The sequence below is a fragment of the Ranitomeya variabilis genome, chromosome 8 (assembly GCF_051348905.1).
Source record: "Ranitomeya variabilis isolate aRanVar5 chromosome 8, aRanVar5.hap1, whole genome shotgun sequence".
Classification (NCBI taxonomy): domain Eukaryota; kingdom Metazoa; phylum Chordata; class Amphibia; order Anura; family Dendrobatidae; genus Ranitomeya; species Ranitomeya variabilis.
In genome coordinates, this window is record NC_135239.1 from 54754901 (window position 1) to 54774538 (window position 19638).

At 46.3% G+C, this 19638-nt stretch overlaps 1 protein-coding gene across 1 annotated transcript; it reads left to right on the forward strand.

Annotated features, from left to right (window-relative positions):
• The first annotated feature begins 4744 nt into the window (after positions 1-4744).
• NDUFA11 (NADH:ubiquinone oxidoreductase subunit A11) lies at positions 4745-15378 on the forward strand. Its single transcript, XM_077278111.1, has 4 exons — positions 4745-4902; positions 6001-6093; positions 7540-7662; positions 15089-15378. Exons 1-4 carry the CDS (start codon positions 4824-4826, stop codon positions 15202-15204), a joined length of 411 nt encoding a protein of 136 aa, XP_077134226.1. The 5' UTR covers positions 4745-4823; the 3' UTR covers positions 15205-15378.
• Positions 15379-19638: the final 4260 nt, after the last annotated feature.

The following is a 19638-nucleotide window of genomic DNA, read 5'->3' on the forward strand; positions in this document are numbered from 1 at the left end:
CAATGGCCCTGCCTGTGGTCTGATGAGACCAAAATAAACTTATTTGGTTCAGATGGTGTCAAGCGTGCGTGTGGCGGCACCCAGGTGAGGAGTACAAACACAAGTATGTCTTGCCTACAGTCAAGGATGGTGGTGGGAATGTCATGGATGGGGCTGCATGAGTGCTACCACCTCTGGGGCGATACGGTTCATTGAAGGAACCGTGAATGCCAACATGTACTGTAACATACCGAAGCTGAGCATGATCCCCTCTCTTCATAAACTTTTATGCAGGGCAGTATTCCAACATGATAACGACCCAAAACACATGTCGAAGGCGACCACTGCCTTGCTAAAGAAACTGAGGGTAAAGTTGCTGGACTGGCCAGGCATGTTACCAGACCTAACCCCTGTTGAGCATCCGTGGGGAATCCTCAAACTAAAGGTGGGCCATGAAAAGATGTAATAAAATATTTGAGAGGGGTGTACTGTGTATATATATATATATATATATATATATATATATATATATATATATATATACACTGCTCAAAAAAAATAAAGGGAACACTTAAACAACAGAATATAACTCCAAGTAAATCAAACTTCTGTGAAATCAAACTGTCCACTTAGGAAGCAACACTGTTTGACAATCAATTTCACATGCTGTCGTGCAAATGGAATAGACAACAGATGGAAATTATTGGCAATTATCAAGACACACTCAAAGGAGTGATTCTGCAGGTGGGGACCACAGACCACATCTCAGTACCAATGCTTTCTGGCTGATGTTTTTGTCACTTTTGAATGTTGGTTGTGCTTTCACACTCATGGTAGACTCTACAACCCACATAAGTGACTCAGGTAGTGCAGCTCATCCAGGATGGCACATCAATGCGAGCTGTGGCACGAAGGTTTGCTGTGTCAGTCAGCATAGTGTCCAGACGCTGGAGGCGCTACCGGGAGACAGGCCAGTACACCAGGAGACGTGGAGTGGGCCGTTGGAGGGCAACAACCCAGCAACAGGACCGCTACCTCAGCCTTTGTGCAAGGAGGAACAGGAGGAGCACTGCCAGAGCCCTGCAAAATGACCTCCAGCAGGCCACAAATGTGCATGGTCTGCACAAGCGGTTAGAAACCGACTCCATGAGGATGGTCTGACTGCCCAACGTCCACAGATGGGGATTGTGCTCACAGCCCAACACCGTGCAGGACCCTTGGCATTTGCCACAGAACACCAGGCTTGGAAATTCGCCACTGTGCGCTTCACTGAAGAAAGCAGGTTCACACTTATCACATGTGACAGACGTGACAGAATCTGGAGACGCCGTGGAGAGCGATCTGCTGCCTGCAACATCCTTCAGCATGACCAGTTTGGCAGTGGGTCAGCATTTCTTTGGAGGGCCACACAGCCCTTCATGTGCTCGCCAGAGGTAGCCTGACTGCCATTAGGTACCGAGATGAGATCCTCAGACCCCTTGTGAGACCATATTCTGGCGCGGTTGGCCCTGGGGTCCTCCTAATGCAGGACAATGCCAGACCTCATGTGGCTGGAGTGTGTCAGCAGTTCCTGCAAGATGAAGGCATTGAAGCTATGGACTGGCCCGCCCGTTCCCCAGACCTGAATCCGATTGAACAAATCTGGGGCATCATGTCTCCCACCATCCACCAACGTCACGTTGCACCACTGACTGTCCAGGAGTTGGCGATTGCTTCAGTCTAGGTCTGGGAGATCCCTCAGGAGACCAGCTGACGCCTCATCAGGAGCATGCCCAGGCATTGTAGGGAGGTTGTACAGGCGTGGAGGCCACACACACTACTGAGCATCATTTCCTTGTCTTGAGGCATTTCCACTGAAGTTAAATCATCCTGTAACTTCATTTTCCACTTTGATTTTGAGCATCATTCCAACTCCAGACCTCCGTGGGATATTAGTTGTGATTTACGTTGATAATTTTTAGATTTTATTGTTCTCAACACATTCCACTATGTAATGAATAAAGATTTACAACTGGAATATTTCATTCAATGGAGGGGCAGCTTTTGGGGGCAGCAGAAAGGAGAGGGCAGCTGTTGGGGACAGCAGACAGGAGAGGGCAGCTGTTGGGGGCAGCAGACAGGAGAGGGCAGCTGTTGGGGGCAGCAGACAGGAGAGGGCAGCTGTTGGGGGCAGCAGACAGGAGAGGGCAGCTGTTGGGGGCAGCAGACAGGAGAGGGCAGCTGTTGGGGGCAGCAGATAGGAGAGGGCAGCTGTTGGGGGCAGCAGACAAGAGGGGGCAGCTGTTGGGGCAGCAGACAAGAGGGGGCAGCTGTTGGGGCAGCAGACAAGAGGGGACAGCTGTTGGGGCAGCAGACAGGAGAGGACAGCTGTTGGGGGCAGCAGACAGGAGGGGGCAGCAGACAGGAGGGGGCAGCTGTTGGGGCAGCAGACAGGAGGGGGCAGCAGACAGGAGAGGGCAGGTATTGGTGGCAGCAGACAGGAGGGGGCAGCTGTTGGGGCAGCAGACAGGAGAGGGCAGCTGTTGGGGGCAGCAGACAGGAGAGGGCAGATGTTGGGGGCAGCAGACAGGAGGGAGCAGATGTTGGGGCAGCAGACCGGAGGAAACAGCTGTTGGGGGCAGCAGACAGGAGAGGGTAGCTGTTGGGGGCAGCAGACAAGAGAGGGCAGCTGTTGGGGGCAGCAGACAGGAGGGGGCAGCAGACAGGAGGGGGCAGCTGTTGGGGCAGCAGACAGGAGGGGGCAGCAGACAGGAGAGGGCAGGTATTGGTGGCAGCAGACAGGAGGGGGCAGCTGTTGGGGCAGCAGACAGGAGAGGGCAGCTATTGGGGGCAGCAGACAGGAGGAGGCAGCAGACAGGAGGGGGCAGCTGTTAGGGCAGCAGACAGGAGGGGGCAGCTGTTGGGGCAGCAGACAGGAGGGGGCAGCTATTGGGGGCAGCAGACAGGAGGCAGCTGTTGGGGCAGCAGACAGAAGGGGGCAGCGGTTGGGGCAGCAGACAGGAGAGGGCAGCTGACAGGAGGGGCAGCAGACAGGAGGGGCAGCAGACAGGAGAGGGCAGCTGTTGGGGGCAGCAGACAGGAGAGGGCAGCTGTTGGGGGCAGCAGATAGGAGAGGGCAGCTGTTGGGGGCAGCAGACAAGAGGGGGCAGCTGTTGGGGCAGCAGACAAGAGGGGGCAGCTGTTGGGGCAGCAGACAGGAGAGGGCACCTGTTGGGGCAGCAGACAGGAGAGGACAGCTGTTGGGGGCAGCAGACGAGGGGGCAGCAGACAGGAGGGAGCAGATGTTGGGGCAGCAGACCGGAGGAAACAGCTGTTGGGGGCAGCAGACAGGAGAGGGTAGCTGTTGGGGGCAGCAGACAAGAGAGGGCAGCTGTTGGGGGCAGCAGACAGGAGAGGGCATCTGTTGGGGGCGGCAGACAAGAGGGGGCAGCTGTTGGGGCAGCAGACAAGAGGGGGCAGCTGTTGGGGCAGCAGACAGGAGAGGGCACCTGTTGGGGCAGCAGACAGGAGAGGACAGCTGTTGGGGGCAGCAGACGAGGGGGCAGATGTTGGGGGCAGCAGACAGGAGGGAGCAGATGTTGGGGCAGCAGACCGGAGGAAACAGCTGTTGGGGGCAGCAGACAGGAGAGGGTAGCTGTTGGGGGCAGCAGACAAGAGAGGGCAGCTGTTGGGGGCAGCAGACAGGAGAGGGCATCTGTTGGGGGCGGCAGACAGGAGGGGGCAGCAGACAGGAGGGGGCAGCAGACAGGAGGGGGCAGCAGACAGGAGGGGGCAGCAGACAGGAGAGGGCAGGTATTGGTGGCAGCAGACAGGAGGGGGCAGCTGTTGGGGCAGCAGACAGGAGAGGGCAGCTATTGGGGGCAGCAGACAGGAGGAGGCAGCAGACAGGAGGGGGCAGCTGTTAGGGCAGCAGACAGGAGGGGGCAGCTGTTGGGGCAGCAGACAGGAGGGGGCAGCTATTGGGGGCAGCAGACAGGAGGCAGCTGTTGGGGCAGCAGACAGGAGAGGGCAGCTGACAGGAGGGGCAGCAGACAGGAGGGGGCAGCTGTTGGAGCAGCAGACAGGAGAGGGCAGCTGACAGGAGGGGCAGCAGACAGGAGGCGCAGCTGTTGGGGGCAGCAGACAGGAGGAGGCAGCTATTGGGGGCAGCAGACAGGAGGAGGCAGCAGACAGGAGAGGGCAGCTGTTGGGGCAGCAGACAGGAGGGGGCAGCAGACAGGAGGGGGCAGTTGTTGGGGCAGCAGACAGGAGGGGGCAGCTGTTGGTGGCAGCAGACAGGAGAGGGCAGCTGTTGGGGGCAGCAGACAGGAGAGGGCAGCTGTTGGGGGCAGCAGACAGGAGAGGGCAGCTGTTGGGGGCAGCAGACAGGAGGGGGCAGCTGTTGGGGGCAGCAGACAGGAGGGGGCAGCAGACAGGAGGGGGCAGCTGTTGGGGGCAGCAGACAGGAGGGGGCAGCTGTTGGGGGCAGCAGACAGGAGGGGGCAGCTGTTGGGGGCAGCAGACAGGAGGGGGCAGCTGTTGGGGCAGCAGACAGGAGGGGGCAGCTGTTGGGGGCAGCAGACAGGAGGAGGCAGCTGTTGGGGGCAGCAGACAGGAGGAGGCAGCTGTTGGGGGCAGCAGACAGGAGGGGGCAGCTGTTGGGGGCAGCAGACAGGAGGGGGCAGCTGTTGGGGGCAGCAGGACATAGGACAACGATACAGCACAATCTAGCTGACTGTAATACACATTGGCTGTAGCCTTCTAGAAGACTCCTCCCACACACGTGACTGATCACATGGTCGTGACATCACCACAGGTCCTTCGTCTCCCTCGGCCTCAGTAGCAGAGTGTCCTTGTGGAAGAACATGGGGTACTGGGACATCCCGGACGGCACGGACTGTGTGCAGAAGACCTGGCTGGTCACCAGGCTGTCGGTGGCGCTGGGTAGGTGGTCGTGCACGGTGGGCTCCGGGCCTTGTGCTGTGGCCTCAGCAGTGGATCCGGGTCACTGTTCTCACTGTCAGTAGATTGCTCCGGGTCTACAAAGGAGATTTCCTCCACTATTGTCGGTAATAGTCCCGGATTAGAGGGATTGTCCGGCAGGAACCGTCCCTTCTAGTGTGAGGTCGGGGTGTGACCCCGCTCCCCATGGGCCGCCCCTCTCAGGGTCATTCTTGCCTAATACTTTCCTCGGCTGTAGGAGAGCAGACTCATTACTTCTCCCTTTTATAGTTTCTCCCCATTGTGACCTTCCATGACTCATTGATGTAACTGTGCTGATCCTTTGGGGGACATCAGACCCCTCATTACTCCGGGGGTCTCTCCACTATGGACACCCCCAGCTCCATCAGTGGGGCCCCATTTATAGCGTATACTCGCCTCCCAGGGTGGCGCCGTTCCCAGGCGGTCACATGACATTGGCTGCCGCTCATTATTGTTCCGTCCGCTTTGATGTAATATTAGAGGCTGCAGACGAGCAGTGGTCTCTGACTGGCTGCAGCGGTCACCGGATACAACAATGTCATGTGTCAGCAGGGCCGACTTTGCTTGGATGGCCCCCTGTGCAGGAGGTGAGGGTACACAGGTCTTCTAGTAAGTGGGGCCCTGAAGTGACTGAGCTGAGGCTGTGCATTAGTGGACTGCCCCTTTAAGTTGAGGGACATAAGCGGAGTGATCTCCCACAGACACAGTATCCGGTCTCCCCATATACATTAGGTTACCGCTGGCTAATGTGCACGTCTTGCACTAGCGTGTACCTGGCCTTTGGCTGCATGCACACATAGAGGGATAGTGCAGCCCCCCATACAGGCCAGAGGGTCCACTACACACCTTACTGGAGATAGCACAGTAACACAAGCTCGCCCAATACTTCTGCTCCAGGAGCTCCCAGCAGTCAGTATTGCGGCGGTGATGGCTGGGATCACACAGGTCCGCGTTGGTCTGAGCCGCCCCTGTAGCTTCTGTTGCCGTCAATGTCTGTTCCGACCTCTATGATTTTGTTGTTTCTTTTCCTGATTCCCTTTCTCGTTTTCTCGTTACTAGGCCTAATTGGCTCCGCTTATCACATTATCGCATTTAAGCCCAAGACTGCACTGGAGGGCGTTCTGCGAGCTGGAGAAGCATCGTTAACCATGGGTAAAGGACAAACTCTTCTGATCATTTGATTCCAGCGCTTGAAATTATTGGTCAAAAAGAATCCTGTAATGGACCGACTACCAGCACTAAATGACCACTAATTGGCAAACCTTTACCGATTAGTGGTTGTTTATTAGGCTGTCTATGAAGACAGAGCAAATTAAACGATGCAACCTGAGCCGCCATACTAGGTTGCCTAATGTGCATGGGCGGCCATTGTTTTCAGCAGCACGAGCCCTGTTTACACAGGACTATGTGCTGCCGAGAATGATGACATTTTGCACTGTGCAAAATATAATTTAATCCAAAGAACGAGCGTATTGTTCTTTGATTGGGTGATGGGCAGCCTGCTTACACGGAACGATTATTGTGACACGAGAGTTCCTAAGATAACCGATCAGTGTAAATGCAGCTTTAGTCTTAGCTTACATCTGCTTTGTCGCCCCGCACAGATTGTCATATTTGCAGCAGTCAGTGCTATTTTTTTACCAGTAAAATGAGGGACCCCGTTATAAGGATTTGGGATCTGTTGGGCGCCGCTGGCATTGGTCATGGGACACCTTGTAATTTTTACTTTTCTTGTTAGTATGACAATACAGATGTGATGCTAGCCTAAGTAGTAGACTGGTGTTTGGGGATGTAGCCTTAGCTTTGTTCTGCACTATGGCACTTGAGCAAAGTAAGAGCAGACCTCACTAGGTTTACCGACCTCTCAGGATCAGTTGGGGTCCTTTGGAGTCAGACCCCTTTGCCCACCATCTCCCAGACAGTAAAGAACTATTTTAGCGCTATGCCATCACTGTTTGGAATACAAGGGCCCATATTGAAATATCTGTAAGTAAACCAGATTGGTTATGTGATCACATATCAGTGTCTGATGAGTGGTGGTCCCTGCCGCCAGGAGTACCCCTTTAATATATATTTTAATTCTAAAGGGTGTTGTATCGACTCATAAAAAGGGAGGGATTTTTTTATATCCACCACAGAACAATATTCCTGGTCAGATGACGTTATGTAGGTAATGCCTATTAGTAAGTCTAGTGGTACGTATATCTAGTATTGCCTCCATAAACATGTATGATCAGTTCATAGAAGCCTACATGTTTACAGTCATGAGCACTACATCTCCCAGAAGACTGATCCTAAGTGTCCGAGCTCAGTTTGCCCCAGATCACTTGACTCTCTCAATAGTTCTTGCTCTGATGGACCTGGGCCCTCTATGTAGCGCGCGCCGGGGCCACTATGTAGCTCATGCTGGGCCATTCATTTTAGGGAACACGTGTAATAAATGCTGTGCCCTGGGGCAGCTGCAGAAGGGGTAACGTATGCTCAGTGTATCCATTGATAGCAGCTGATCGCTGGGCCAGTGTATGATTACTTTGGGGCTGTGTGGGCAGCACATTTTAATTGCAACGTTTTGTTGTTTTTTCTTCTTTTTGCCATTAGCTTCACTTGGTGCAATCTTTGGGATCACCACCTGTGTCACAGCTCAGGTTCGGGAGAAACCAGATGACTTGGTCAATTACTTCGTAGGAGGTTGTGCCTCTGGTGCCTTGCTCGGAATCAAGTGTAAGTTTGCTTGTAAAACATTGACGACATAAGATGTATGAAGAAGGCCAGCACCAATTTAAAGTGAGAAGTCAAAGATTATTGTAATGTTACACCAAAGTTTTCTAAGCTCTACCTGAAAACCTTTTTAAGGGTTATATGTACACTGCATCTTTTTCAGTAGGGGAAAGTAAGTATTTGATTCACGGCCGATTTTGCAAGCTTTCCAACCTACAAAGAATGAAAAGCTCTGTAATTTTTATTGTAGGTACACTTCAACCGTGAGAGACAATAAAATTGAGAAAATCACATTATTTAAAAAATCATACAATTAAATTGCATTTTATTGCATGAAATAAGTATTTAGTCACCTACCAACCAGCAACAATTCTGGCTCTGACTGTTAGGTTTTGTTTAAGAAGCCTCCTACTCTGCACTAATTACCTGTATAAAAGACACCTGTCCACACAGTCAATCACTCTCCGCCATGGCCAAGACTAAAGAGCTGTCTAAGGACACCAGGGACAAAATTGTAGACCAGCACAAGGCTGGGATGGGCTACAGGACAATAGGCAAGCAGCTTGGTGAGAAGACAACAACTGATGGCACAATTATTAGAAAATGGAAGAAATATAAGAGGACTGTCAATCTTCCTCGTTCTGGGGCTCCATGTAGGATCTCTCCTCATGAGGTAAGGACGATTCTGAGAGAGGTCATTAATCTGCCCAGAATTATATGGGAGGACCTGGTAAATGACCAGAAGAGAGCTGGGACCACAGTCTCAAACATTACCGTTAGTAACACACTACACAGTCATGGATTAAAATCCTGCAGGACACACAAGGTCCCCCTGCTCACACCAGCACATGTCCAGGCCTGTTTGAAGTTCACCAATGACCATCTGGATGATCCAGGGGAGGCATGGGAGAAGGTCATGTGGTCAGATGAGACCAAAATAGAACTTTTTGGCATCAACTCCACTCGCCGTGTTTGGAGGAAGATGAAATATGAGTACAACACCCCAAGAACAACGTCCTAACCATAAAGCACGTTGTGGGTAACATCATACTTTGGGGGTGCTTTTCTGCAAAGGAGACAGAACGACTGTACCGTATTGAAGGGAGGATAGATGGGGTCATGTATCCTGAGATTTTTGCCAACAACCTCCTTCCTTCAGTAAGAGCATTGAAGATGAGTTGTGGTTGGGTCTTCCAGCATGACAATGCCCCGAAACACACAGCCAGGGCAACTAAGGAGTGGCTCCGTAAGAAGCATTTCAAGATCCTGGAGTGGCCTAGCCAGTGTCCAGACCTAAACCCAATAGAAAATCTTTGGAGGGAGCTGAAACTCAATGTTGTCCAGTGCCAGCCCCGAAACCTGAAAGATCTGGAGAAGATTTTATGGAGGAGTGGGCCAAAATCCCTGCTGCAGTATGATAGTCAAGAACTACAGGAAACGTCTGACCTCTGTAATTGCAAACAAAGTTTTATGTACCAAATATTAAGTTCTGTTTTTTATAGTATGAAATTCTTATTTCAAGCAATAAAACACTGATTATGTAAAAATCATGCAATGTGATTTTTCTGTATTTTTTATTAACCCCTTTACCCCCAAGGGTGGTTTGCACGTTAATGACCGGGCCAATTTTTACAATTCTGACCACTGTCCCTTTATGAGGTTATAACTCTGGAACGCTTCAACGGATCCCGGTGATTCTGACATTGTTTTCTCGTGACATATTGTACTTCATGATAGTGATAAAATTTCTTTGATATTACCTGCGTTTATTTGTGAAAAAAATGGAAATTTGGTGAAAATTTTGGAAATTTCGCAATTTTTTAACTTTGAATTTTTATGCAATAAAATCACAGAGATATGTCACACAAAATACTTAATAAGTAACATTTCCCACATGTCTACTTTACATCAGCACAATTTTGGAACCAAAATATTTTTTTGTTAGGGAGTTATAAGGGTTAAAATTTGACCAGCAATTTCTCATTTTTACAACACCATTTTTTTTTAGGGACCACATCTCATTTGAAGTCATTTTGAGGGGTCTATATAATAGAAAAAAACCAAGTGTGACACCATTCTAAAAACTGCACCCCTCAAGGTGCTCAAAACCACATTCAAGAAGTTTATTAACCCTTCAGGTGTTTCACAGGAATTTTTGGAATGTTTAAATAAAAATTTAACTTTTTTTTCACAAAAAATTTACTTAAGCTCCAATTTGTTTTATTTTACCAAGGGTAACAGGAGAAAATGGACCACAAAAGTTGTTGTACAATTTGTCCTGAGTACGCCGATACCCCATATGTGGGGGTAAACCACTGTTTGGGCGCATGGGAGAGCTCGGAAGGGAAGGAGCGCCGTTTGACTTTTCAATGCAAAATTGACTGGAATTGAGATGGGACGCCATGTTGCGTTTGGAGAGCCACTGATGTGCCTAAACATTGAAACCCCCCACAAGTGACACCATTTTGGAAAGTAGACCCCCTAAGGATCTCATCTAGATGTGCTGTGAGAGCTTTGAACCCCCAAGTGTTTCACTACAGTTCATAACGCAGAGCCATGAAAATAAAAATTATTTTTTTTTCCACAAAAATTATTTTTTAGCCCCCAGTTTTGTATTTTTCCAAGGGTAACAGTTGAAATTAGATGCCAAAAGTTATTGTCCAATTTGTTCTGAGTATGCTGATACCCCATATGTGGGGGGGAACCACCGTTTGAGCGCATGGCAGAGCTCGGAAGGGATGGAGCGCCATTTGTAATGCAGACTTAGATGGATTGGTCTGCAGGCGTCACATTGCGTTTGCAGAGCCCCTAATGTACCTAAACAGTAGAAACCCCCCCACAAGTGACCCCATATTGGAAACTAGATCCCTCAAGGAACTTATCTAGATGTGTGGTGAGAACTTTGAACCCCCAAGTGTTTCACTACAGTTTATAACGCAGAGCCGTGAAAATAAAAAATCTTTTTTTTTTTCCACAAGAATTATATTTTAGCCCCCAGTTTTGTATTTTCCCAAGGGTAACAGGAGAAATTGGACCCCAAAAGTTGTTGTCCAATGTGTCCTGAGTACGCTAATACCCCATATGTTGGGGTAAACCCCTGTTTGGGCGCACGGGAGAGCTTGGAAGGGAAGGAGCACTGTTTTACTTTTTCAACGCAGAATTGGCTGGAATTGAGATCGGACGCCATGTCGCGTTTGGAGAGCCCCTGATGTGCCTAAACAGTGAAAACCCCCCAATTATAACGGAAACCCTAATCCAAACACATCCCTAACCCTAATCCCAACGGTAACCCTAACCACACCCCTAACCCTAATCCCAACCGTAAATGTAATCCAAACTCTATCCCTAACTTTAGCTCCAACCCTAACCCTAACTTTAGCCCCAACCCTAACTGTAGCCTTAACCCTAGCGCTAACCCTAACCCTAGTGGGAAAATGGAAATAAATACATTTTTTTAAATTGTTCGCTAACTAAGGGGGGGATGAAGGGGGGTTTGATTTACTTTTATAGCGGGTTTTTTCGCGGATTTTTATGATTGGCAGCCGTCACACACTGAAAGACGCTTTTTATTGCAAAAAATATTTTTTGCGTTACCACATTTTGAGAGCTATAATTTTTCCATATTTTGGTTCACAGAGTCATGTGAGGTCTTGTTTTTTGCGGGACGAGTTGACGTTTTTATTGGTAACATTTGCGGGCACGTGACATTTTTTGATCACTTTTTATTCCGATTTTTGTGAGGCAGAATGACCAAAAACCAGCTATTCATGAATTTCTTTTGGGGGAGGCGTTTATACCGTTCCGCATTTGGTAAAATTGATAAAGCAGTTTTATTCGTCGGGTCAGTACGATTACAGCGATATCTCATTTCTATCATTTTTTTTTATGTTTTGGCGCTTTTATACGATAAAAACCATTTTATAGAAAAAATAATAATTTTGGCATCGCTCTGTTCTGAGGACTATAAGGGTTATAAGGGTATGTGTCCACGTTCAGGATTGCATCAGGCTTTGGTCAGGATTTTATGCAAGTAAAATCCTGACCAAAACTGCACCTGAGGTCACTGGCAGGTCACCTGCGGTGTGCCTGCGTGTTTTGCTCATTGTAGCAACATGCTGCGTTTGGAAAAAACGCACCACGCATGCGTTTTCGCGGCAAAAACGCATGCGTTTAACGCATAGTGGAGTCTGGATTTCATGAAATCCCCTCCACTATGCTGTAACATCTGGACGCTGCGTTTTTGACGCTGCGGAAAAACGCAGCGTCAAAAACGCAGCGTTTCCTGAACGTGGAAACATACCCTAACTCGAACATGTTACCAATAAAAACGTCAACTCGTTCCGCAAAAAACAAGACCTCACATGACTCTGTGGACTCAAATATGGAAAAATTATAGCTCTCAAAATGTGGTAACGCAAAAAATATTTTTTGCAATAAAAAGCTTCTTTCAGTGTGTGACAGCTGCCAATCATAAAAATCTGCTAAAAAAACCCGCTATAAAAGTAAATCAAACCCCCCTTCATCACCCCCTTAGTTAGGGAAAAATAAAAAAAATTTAAAAATGTATTTATTTCCATTTTACCATTAGGGTTGGGGCTATGGTTGGGGCTAGGGTTAAGGCTAGGGTTGGGGTTAGGGTTGGGGCTAGGGTTAGGGTTAAGGCTACAGTTAGGGTTGGGGCTAAAGTTAGGGTTAGGGTTTGGATTACATCTACGGTTGGGATTAGGGTTAGGGGTGTGTCTGGGTTAGAGGTGTGGTTAGGGTTACCGTTGGGATTAGGGTTAGGGGTGTGTTTGGATTAGGGTTTCAGTTATAATTGGGGGGTTTCCACTGTTTAGGCACATCAGGGGCTCTCCAAACGCGACATGGCGTCCGATCTCAATTTCAGCCAATTCTGCGTTGAAAAAGTAAAACAGTGCTCCTTCCCTTCCGAGCTCTCCCGTGCGCCCAAACAGGGGTTTACCCCAACATATGGGGTATCAGCGTACTCGAAACACATTGGACAACAACTTTTAGGGTCCAATTTCTCCTGTTACCCTTGGGAAAATACAAAACTGGGGGCTAAAAAATAATTTTTGTGGAAAAAAAATATTTTTTATTTGCATGGCTCTGCGTTATAAACTGTAGTGAAACACTTGAGGGTTCAAAACTCTCACAACACATCTAGATGAGTTGCTTAGGGGGTCTACTTTCCAAAATGGTGTCACTTGTGGTTTTTTTTTACTGTTTAGGTACATTAGGGCTCTGCAAACTCAATGTGACGCCTGCAGACCATTCCATCGAAGTCTGCATTCAAAATGGCGCTCAATCCCTTCCGAGCCCTCCCATGCGCCCAAACAGTGGTTCCCCCCACATATGGGGTATCAGCATACTCAGGACAAATTGGACAACAACTTTTGGGGTCCAATTTCTCCTGTTACCCTCGGGAAAATACAAAACTGGGGGCTAAAAAAATAATTTTTGTGGGAAAAAAATGTTTGTTTTATTTTTACGGCTCTGCATTATAAACTTCTGTGAAGCAGTTGGTGGGTCAAAGTGCTCACTACACCTGTAGATAAGTTCCTTAGGGGGTCTACTTTCCAAAATGGTGTCACTTGTGGGGGGTTTCAATGTTTAGGCACATCAGTGGCTCTCCAAACGCAACATGGCGTCCCATCTCAATTCCTGTCAATTTTGCATTGAAAAGTCAAATGGCGCTCCTTCGCTTCCGAGCTCTGTCATGCGCCCAAACAGTGGTTTACCCCCACATATGGGGTATTGGCGTACTCAGGACAAATTGTACAACATCTTTTGGGGTCCATTTTCTCCTGTTACCCTTGGTAAAATAAAACAAATTGGAGCTGAAATAAATTTTGTGTGAAAAAAAAAAGTTAAATGCTCATTTTTATTTATGCAAATTGCCTTTTCTGAGAAAAAGAGGACTTAAACTCTACAGCGCCACCTATTGGAAGTAGCGTTCCTACAAGTCACAATCAACCCTTTAACGAGTCGTGCAATATGACTTAGGATAAAAGCCAAATCAGTATCTCAATTCGCAGACACGGTGTTTCGGGCTGTTGGCCCTCGTCAGTGCGAAGCATGAGAACTGATTTGGCTAGGTGAGAGGCTCTGGACATGGGGTCTAAGGGGTATCGTTTCTCCTTATGGAGAGTGACATACCATCTCTGGCTTGTCAAGGAGCATTGTACGGCAAATAAGCCTCCTTACCTTGACAAGCCAGAGATGGTATGTCACTCTCCATAAGGAGAAACGATACCCATTTTTATTTAAACATTCCAAAAATTCCTGTGAAACACCTGAAGGGTTAATAAACTTCTTGAATGTGGTTTTGAGCACCTTGAGGGGTGCAGTTTTTAGAATGGTGTCACACTTGGGTATTTTCTATCATATAGACCCCTCAAATTGACTTCAAATGAGATGTGGTCCCTAAAAAAAAATGTTGTGAAAATGAGAAATTGCTGGTCAAATTTTAACCTTTATAACTCCCTAACAAAAAGAAAAATTTGGTACCAAAATTGTGCTGATGTAAAGTAGACATGTGGGAAATGTTACTTATTAAGTATTTTGTGTCACATATATCACTGTGATTTAATTGCATAAAAATTCAAAGTTGGAAAATTGCAAAATTTTCGTTTTTTTCACAAATAAACGCAGGTAATATCAAAGAAATTTTAACACTATCATGAAGTACAATATGTCACGAGAAAACAGTGTCAGAATCACTGGGATCCGTTGAAGCGTTCCAGAGTTATAACCTCATAAAGGGACAGTGGTCAGAATTGTAAAAATTGGCCCGGTCCATAACGTGCAAACCACCCTTGGGGGTGAAGGGGTTAAAGTGCATTATTTGGGTAAGTTCACGTGTTTCACTGTCTTCTTGCTGGTCATCTCATTGCATCCCGGCTCACTATGGTAGTGTTTTTTTTTATGTGACTGTTACCACCTTTATGTGGCTGTAGTGGTCTCGATGGATTATGTAATTCGTTTTTCTTGCATAGCCCATCAGAAGAAGCGTTCCTCTACGCTCTATTCTAGTGATAGCTGTACATGACATTATTTTGCCATTGAATGTATCAGATTGGGTTGAAACTTGTCACCAATAGTTCCTTTAATTAAAATGCATATCATTGGTGCAGCCGCACAAGGATCCAGGAGGTAAGGAGGCCACTACTGCCCCCAAAGCAGGTGGGATTGTGCTTTGTGATGAGATGCTGGACTACAAAGAGCCCATATATTGTTCTAGTATGGGGGCCTCTTCTGTGTCCGCTCCTGTTATGATGAGTAGTGATTATTACAAATACTGTATATTCTATTTGCTTTCTATCCCATCCATTCATCTTAAATTGCCCATGTGATTACAAGAAATGAATAAGAAATGTCCACTTATTGCCGCCGTTTGCCCTGACTGCTTCTGCTCTACCATCCACAGCTCACAGTTATGCGACTGGGACCTCGGCCTGTGTGGCGTTCGGCATCCTGGCTGCTTTATCCAAGAGCTCAAAAAGAGACGGATGGGACTTTATTATATCTGAACCAAAACTCTGAAGCTCTGCCTACATCTCCTGTAATACTAATGTTAATGATAAATCTATATATACATGACTGCTGCTTTCTTGTACATGTTGTCATTACACTTATCGGGACACTTCCATAAAATAACCCTTTTATCACATGCTAACAAGATATTTGTAGCTATTACATAATTTAAAATACCGTAAATGGTTTGTTTTCTTCATTTTATTTTTTTTTTTTGTTAAGCCTTTCTTTCTTCCTTTGTCTTGTATCTTTAATTTCCTTTTGATGGCCACTGTTAGCAAGACAGAAAAATCTCTGCTGTCCTCCATCAGTTGGACCAGGCAGGAGTTTGCGGGCCTTAAAGGGATTGTCCGGACTAAAACTACAAGTCTGCAGTCACACTATATGACTGCAGACTTGTGAATCCTCACATCACACACTATGAGGATTCTCCGATGCCGGGATAAGAGGGGTTGTATGTGACTTGCATACATGCTGTCATGTGCCGACTAGATTGTGTTCGACCTCGCTTAATTCACTTGCATGGCCGGATACAGTCTATTCAGAATGTGGCCCGAAGTTTGAAAATCACATACTTGTGTTCACATAACCACTCACTGCCGACACCAGAGAATCCTTACAGCTCGCAGTGCACGTGATGTGAGGATTCATAAGTCTGCAGTCACAGAGTTCCTGCAGAATTGTTGTTTTAGACCGAAAAAACCCTTTAACTCAATTAGAGCACTACTCCTCCACTAATTATACTGCCCCCTTATTCCATCCCATGACATGTCAATTCTGTCTCTTTTCCCTCTCTTAGAATGCTATTTGTCTCCTTCATTCTTCATTGAACAATCCTGGCATACAATGTGACGTTAAAGTGAAATGGGCTGTCCAGGTACCATATGATCTCCCAATGCCAGATAATCCTGACAGTGCACACTGTGAGGTTTCACAAGTCTGCAGTCACTTTTTGTACCCAGCCAAGAGTCATTCAATTCTTGTTTGAGGGATTTTCATCCATTCTTTCTTAGAAAAGTCTCCTAGTTCTGTAAGATTCCTGGGTTGTCTTGCATGCACTGCTATTTTGAGGTCTAGCCACAGATTTTCAATGATGTTCAGATCAGGGGACTATGAGGGCAATTGTAAAACATTCAGTTTCACTGAATTTTATGGTGAGGTTGCAGGAGAGGTTTTCTTTTGATGACTGTTCCATGGAACAATGTACCACGACTCCAGAGTCTTCTAAATCTTTCTGAAGGGCTTTTGCAGTCAAGCGGGACTTCTGATTTGTCTTCCTAGCAATCCAACAAGCAGCTGTTACTGAAATTTTGCTTGGTCTTCCAGACCTTATCTTAGCCTCCACTGTTCCTGGTAACCTGCCATTTCCTAATTACATTTCAAATTGAGGAAAGGGCAATTGAAAACATTTTGATATCTTCTTATATTCTTCTCCTGCTTTGTTTTTTCGGAGTGCTAGGCAGCTGTTTAGAAGAAGCGTTTTTTGGGGGTTTTTTGGCACAAGTTTAGAGAAGGCTGTTTTTGTTTTTTTTTTAAAGATGGTAAATTTGCATCACCTGGCTTTTCCTAACGATGATAGTGAACAAGCCATAACCCTAACAAGCGAATTAATTTTGACCAAGGTTTCAGACCTTATTTGAACACACACATTTCCAAGGGTGCCCAAATTTTTGTATAGGCCCATTTTCCTTGTAATTTTTAAAATGCAAAATGGCATATACAGGTGCTTCTCTCAAAATTAGATAATCATCAAAAAATTAATTTATTTCAGTACTTCAATGCAAAAAGTGAAACCTAGATATAGAGTCATTACAGAGTGATCTATTTCACGTGTTTATTTCTGTTAATGATTATGGCTTACAGCCAATGAAAACCCAAAAGTCATTATCTCAGTAAATTAGAATACTTTATAACAGCAGCTTGAAAAATGATTTTAAAATCTGAAATGTAGGCCTACTGAAAGGTATGTCCAGTAAATGCACTCAATACTTGGTTGGGGCTCCTTTTGCATCAATTACTGCATCAATGCGGCGTGACATGGAGGCGATCAGCCTGTGGCACTGCTGAGGTGTTATGGAAGCCCAGGTAGCTTTGATAGCAGCCTTCAGCTCGTGCATTGTGGGGTCTGGTGCCTCTCATCTTCTTCTTGACAATATCCCGTAGATTCTCTATGGGGTTAAGGTCAGGCGAGTTTGCTGGCCAATCAAGCACAGTGATACTGTTGTTTGTAAACCAGGTATTGGTACTTTTGGCAGTGTGGACAGGTGCCAAGTCCTGCTGGAGAATGACATTTCCATCTCCAAAAAGCTTGTCGGCAGAGGGAAGCATGAAGTGCTCTAAAATTTCCTGATAGACGGCTGCACTCACTTTGGTCTTGATAAAACACAGTGGCCCTACACCAGCAGATGACATGGCTCCCCAAACCATCACCGATTGTGGAAACTTCACACTAGTCCTCAAGCAGCTTGGATTGTGGCCTCTTCACTCTTCCGCCAGACTCTGAGACATTGATTTCCAAATGAAACGCAAAATTTGACCACTGAGCAACGGTTCAGTTCTTTTTCTCCTTGGCCCAGGTAAGACACGTCTGGCGTTGTCTATTGGTCATGAGTGGCTTGACACAAGGGATGCGACACTTGTAGCTCATGTCCTGGATACATCTGTGTGTGGTGGCTCTTGAAGCAATGACTCCAGCAGCAGTCCACTCCTTGTGAATCTCCCCCAAATTTTTGAATGGCCTTTTCTTAACAATCCTTTGAAGGCTGCGGTTATCCCGGTTGCTTGTGCACCTTTTTCTACCACACTTTTTCCTTCCACTCAACTTTCCATTAATATGCTTGGATACAGCACTGTGTGAACAGCCAGCTTCTTTAGCAATGACCTTTTGTGGCTTACCCTCCTTGTGGAGTGTGTCAATGACTGCCTTCTGGACATCTGTCAAGTCAGTCTTCCCTATGACTGCGGAGCCTGCTGAAACAGACTAAAGGACCTTTTTAAACACTTAGGAAGCCTTTGCAGGTGTTTTTTGTTATTTATTCTAATTTACTGAGATAATGGCTTTTGGGTTTTCATTGGCTGTAAGCCATAATCATCAACATTAACAGAAATAAACACTTGAAATAGATCATTCTGTTTGAAATGACCCTATATGAGTTTCCCTTATGGTATTGAAGAACTGAAATAAATCAACTTTTTGATGATCTTTTAATTTTGTGAGAAGCACCTGTATATGTCCACTTGGAGGGAGAAGAGGGAGACCTGGTCAGGAAGTGGAGTGACCAGTAAGGTTACGATCACATCGCGCTTTAGCCTCTGGAGCGACGAGCTTATGTCTCAACTATGGGGCCATTCACATGGCAGTGAAAATTGTCGAAGATATGTCTGAGAGTGGGATGAAAATTGGCAATGCAAGTCTATATGTCTGGGGAAAAAAGGGGACCGCACTCGCATGTGACTACACGGACAGTCACCTAGAAGAAGGTGGAGAACCTTTTATTTTTCTTCATCAAAATAATTGGTCCGTTTTTTCTTGTGCACGAGAAAATCGTATATATGAATGAGCCCTATTTGAGACCCTTCAATGAGCGGATTAATAAAGGAACCCAGGGTACTCCATCGATAAACCTGTTATTAAAATCATTGAGACTGAAGGGTGGATGATTGAAGGATTATAGATTATTGTGCAGATATTAAACCATATGTCAGAATAGTTTGGCTTGTAAGTGTGATAATCACAAATATGTCACACTGAAAAAAAATTGTCTGCAGGTTACTATCGACAGGGTTGGGGGTCTAACCAAAGAGCATGTTGGTCAGAAAGTGAATGCAATGATTAGTCCTAAATAGTGTATCACAACAGACAGCTGTCCTGAAGGTCTGTAGCACAATTACCCGGGCTAAGAAAATACTGCAATCCCACCGGTCACCGCAAGTGCACTGGGATACCACACAAAAACTTATTCCTTCCTTTGTGATCCATACAGTACAGGGTCAAAGGTCAGGCGTTCTCTATATATTATACACAGATGCCATCTAGTGGTGACATTTATTAAGGACACATCCTTAGCAGCGACATATGATTGCATAGTTATTACCAGCCCTTATTCAGATATTAATGTTTCACCCACATGTTTTATTCATGCTTTTTTATGGATAGGACTTGTATCCATTACAGTCTATGGAATTGTTCACATTTTTTTTTTGCTGCTGACTGAGTGGCCAGTGCCAAGATAAGAAGACATGTCTGATTTTATCCCAGTTAAAAATCGTCAATGCAATTCTGTAGGTCCTTAAAAAAAAAAATTGGATGTCCGTGTGCGGTCTGATTTTCATGTTTTTTTTCATAGGAGAAACTCAAGTAAAATTCTTGTATACAAAAAAAATAACTTATGAAGCTTTTCATGGTAAAAACTCCCACACTGACCAAACACTGATGAGAAGTTG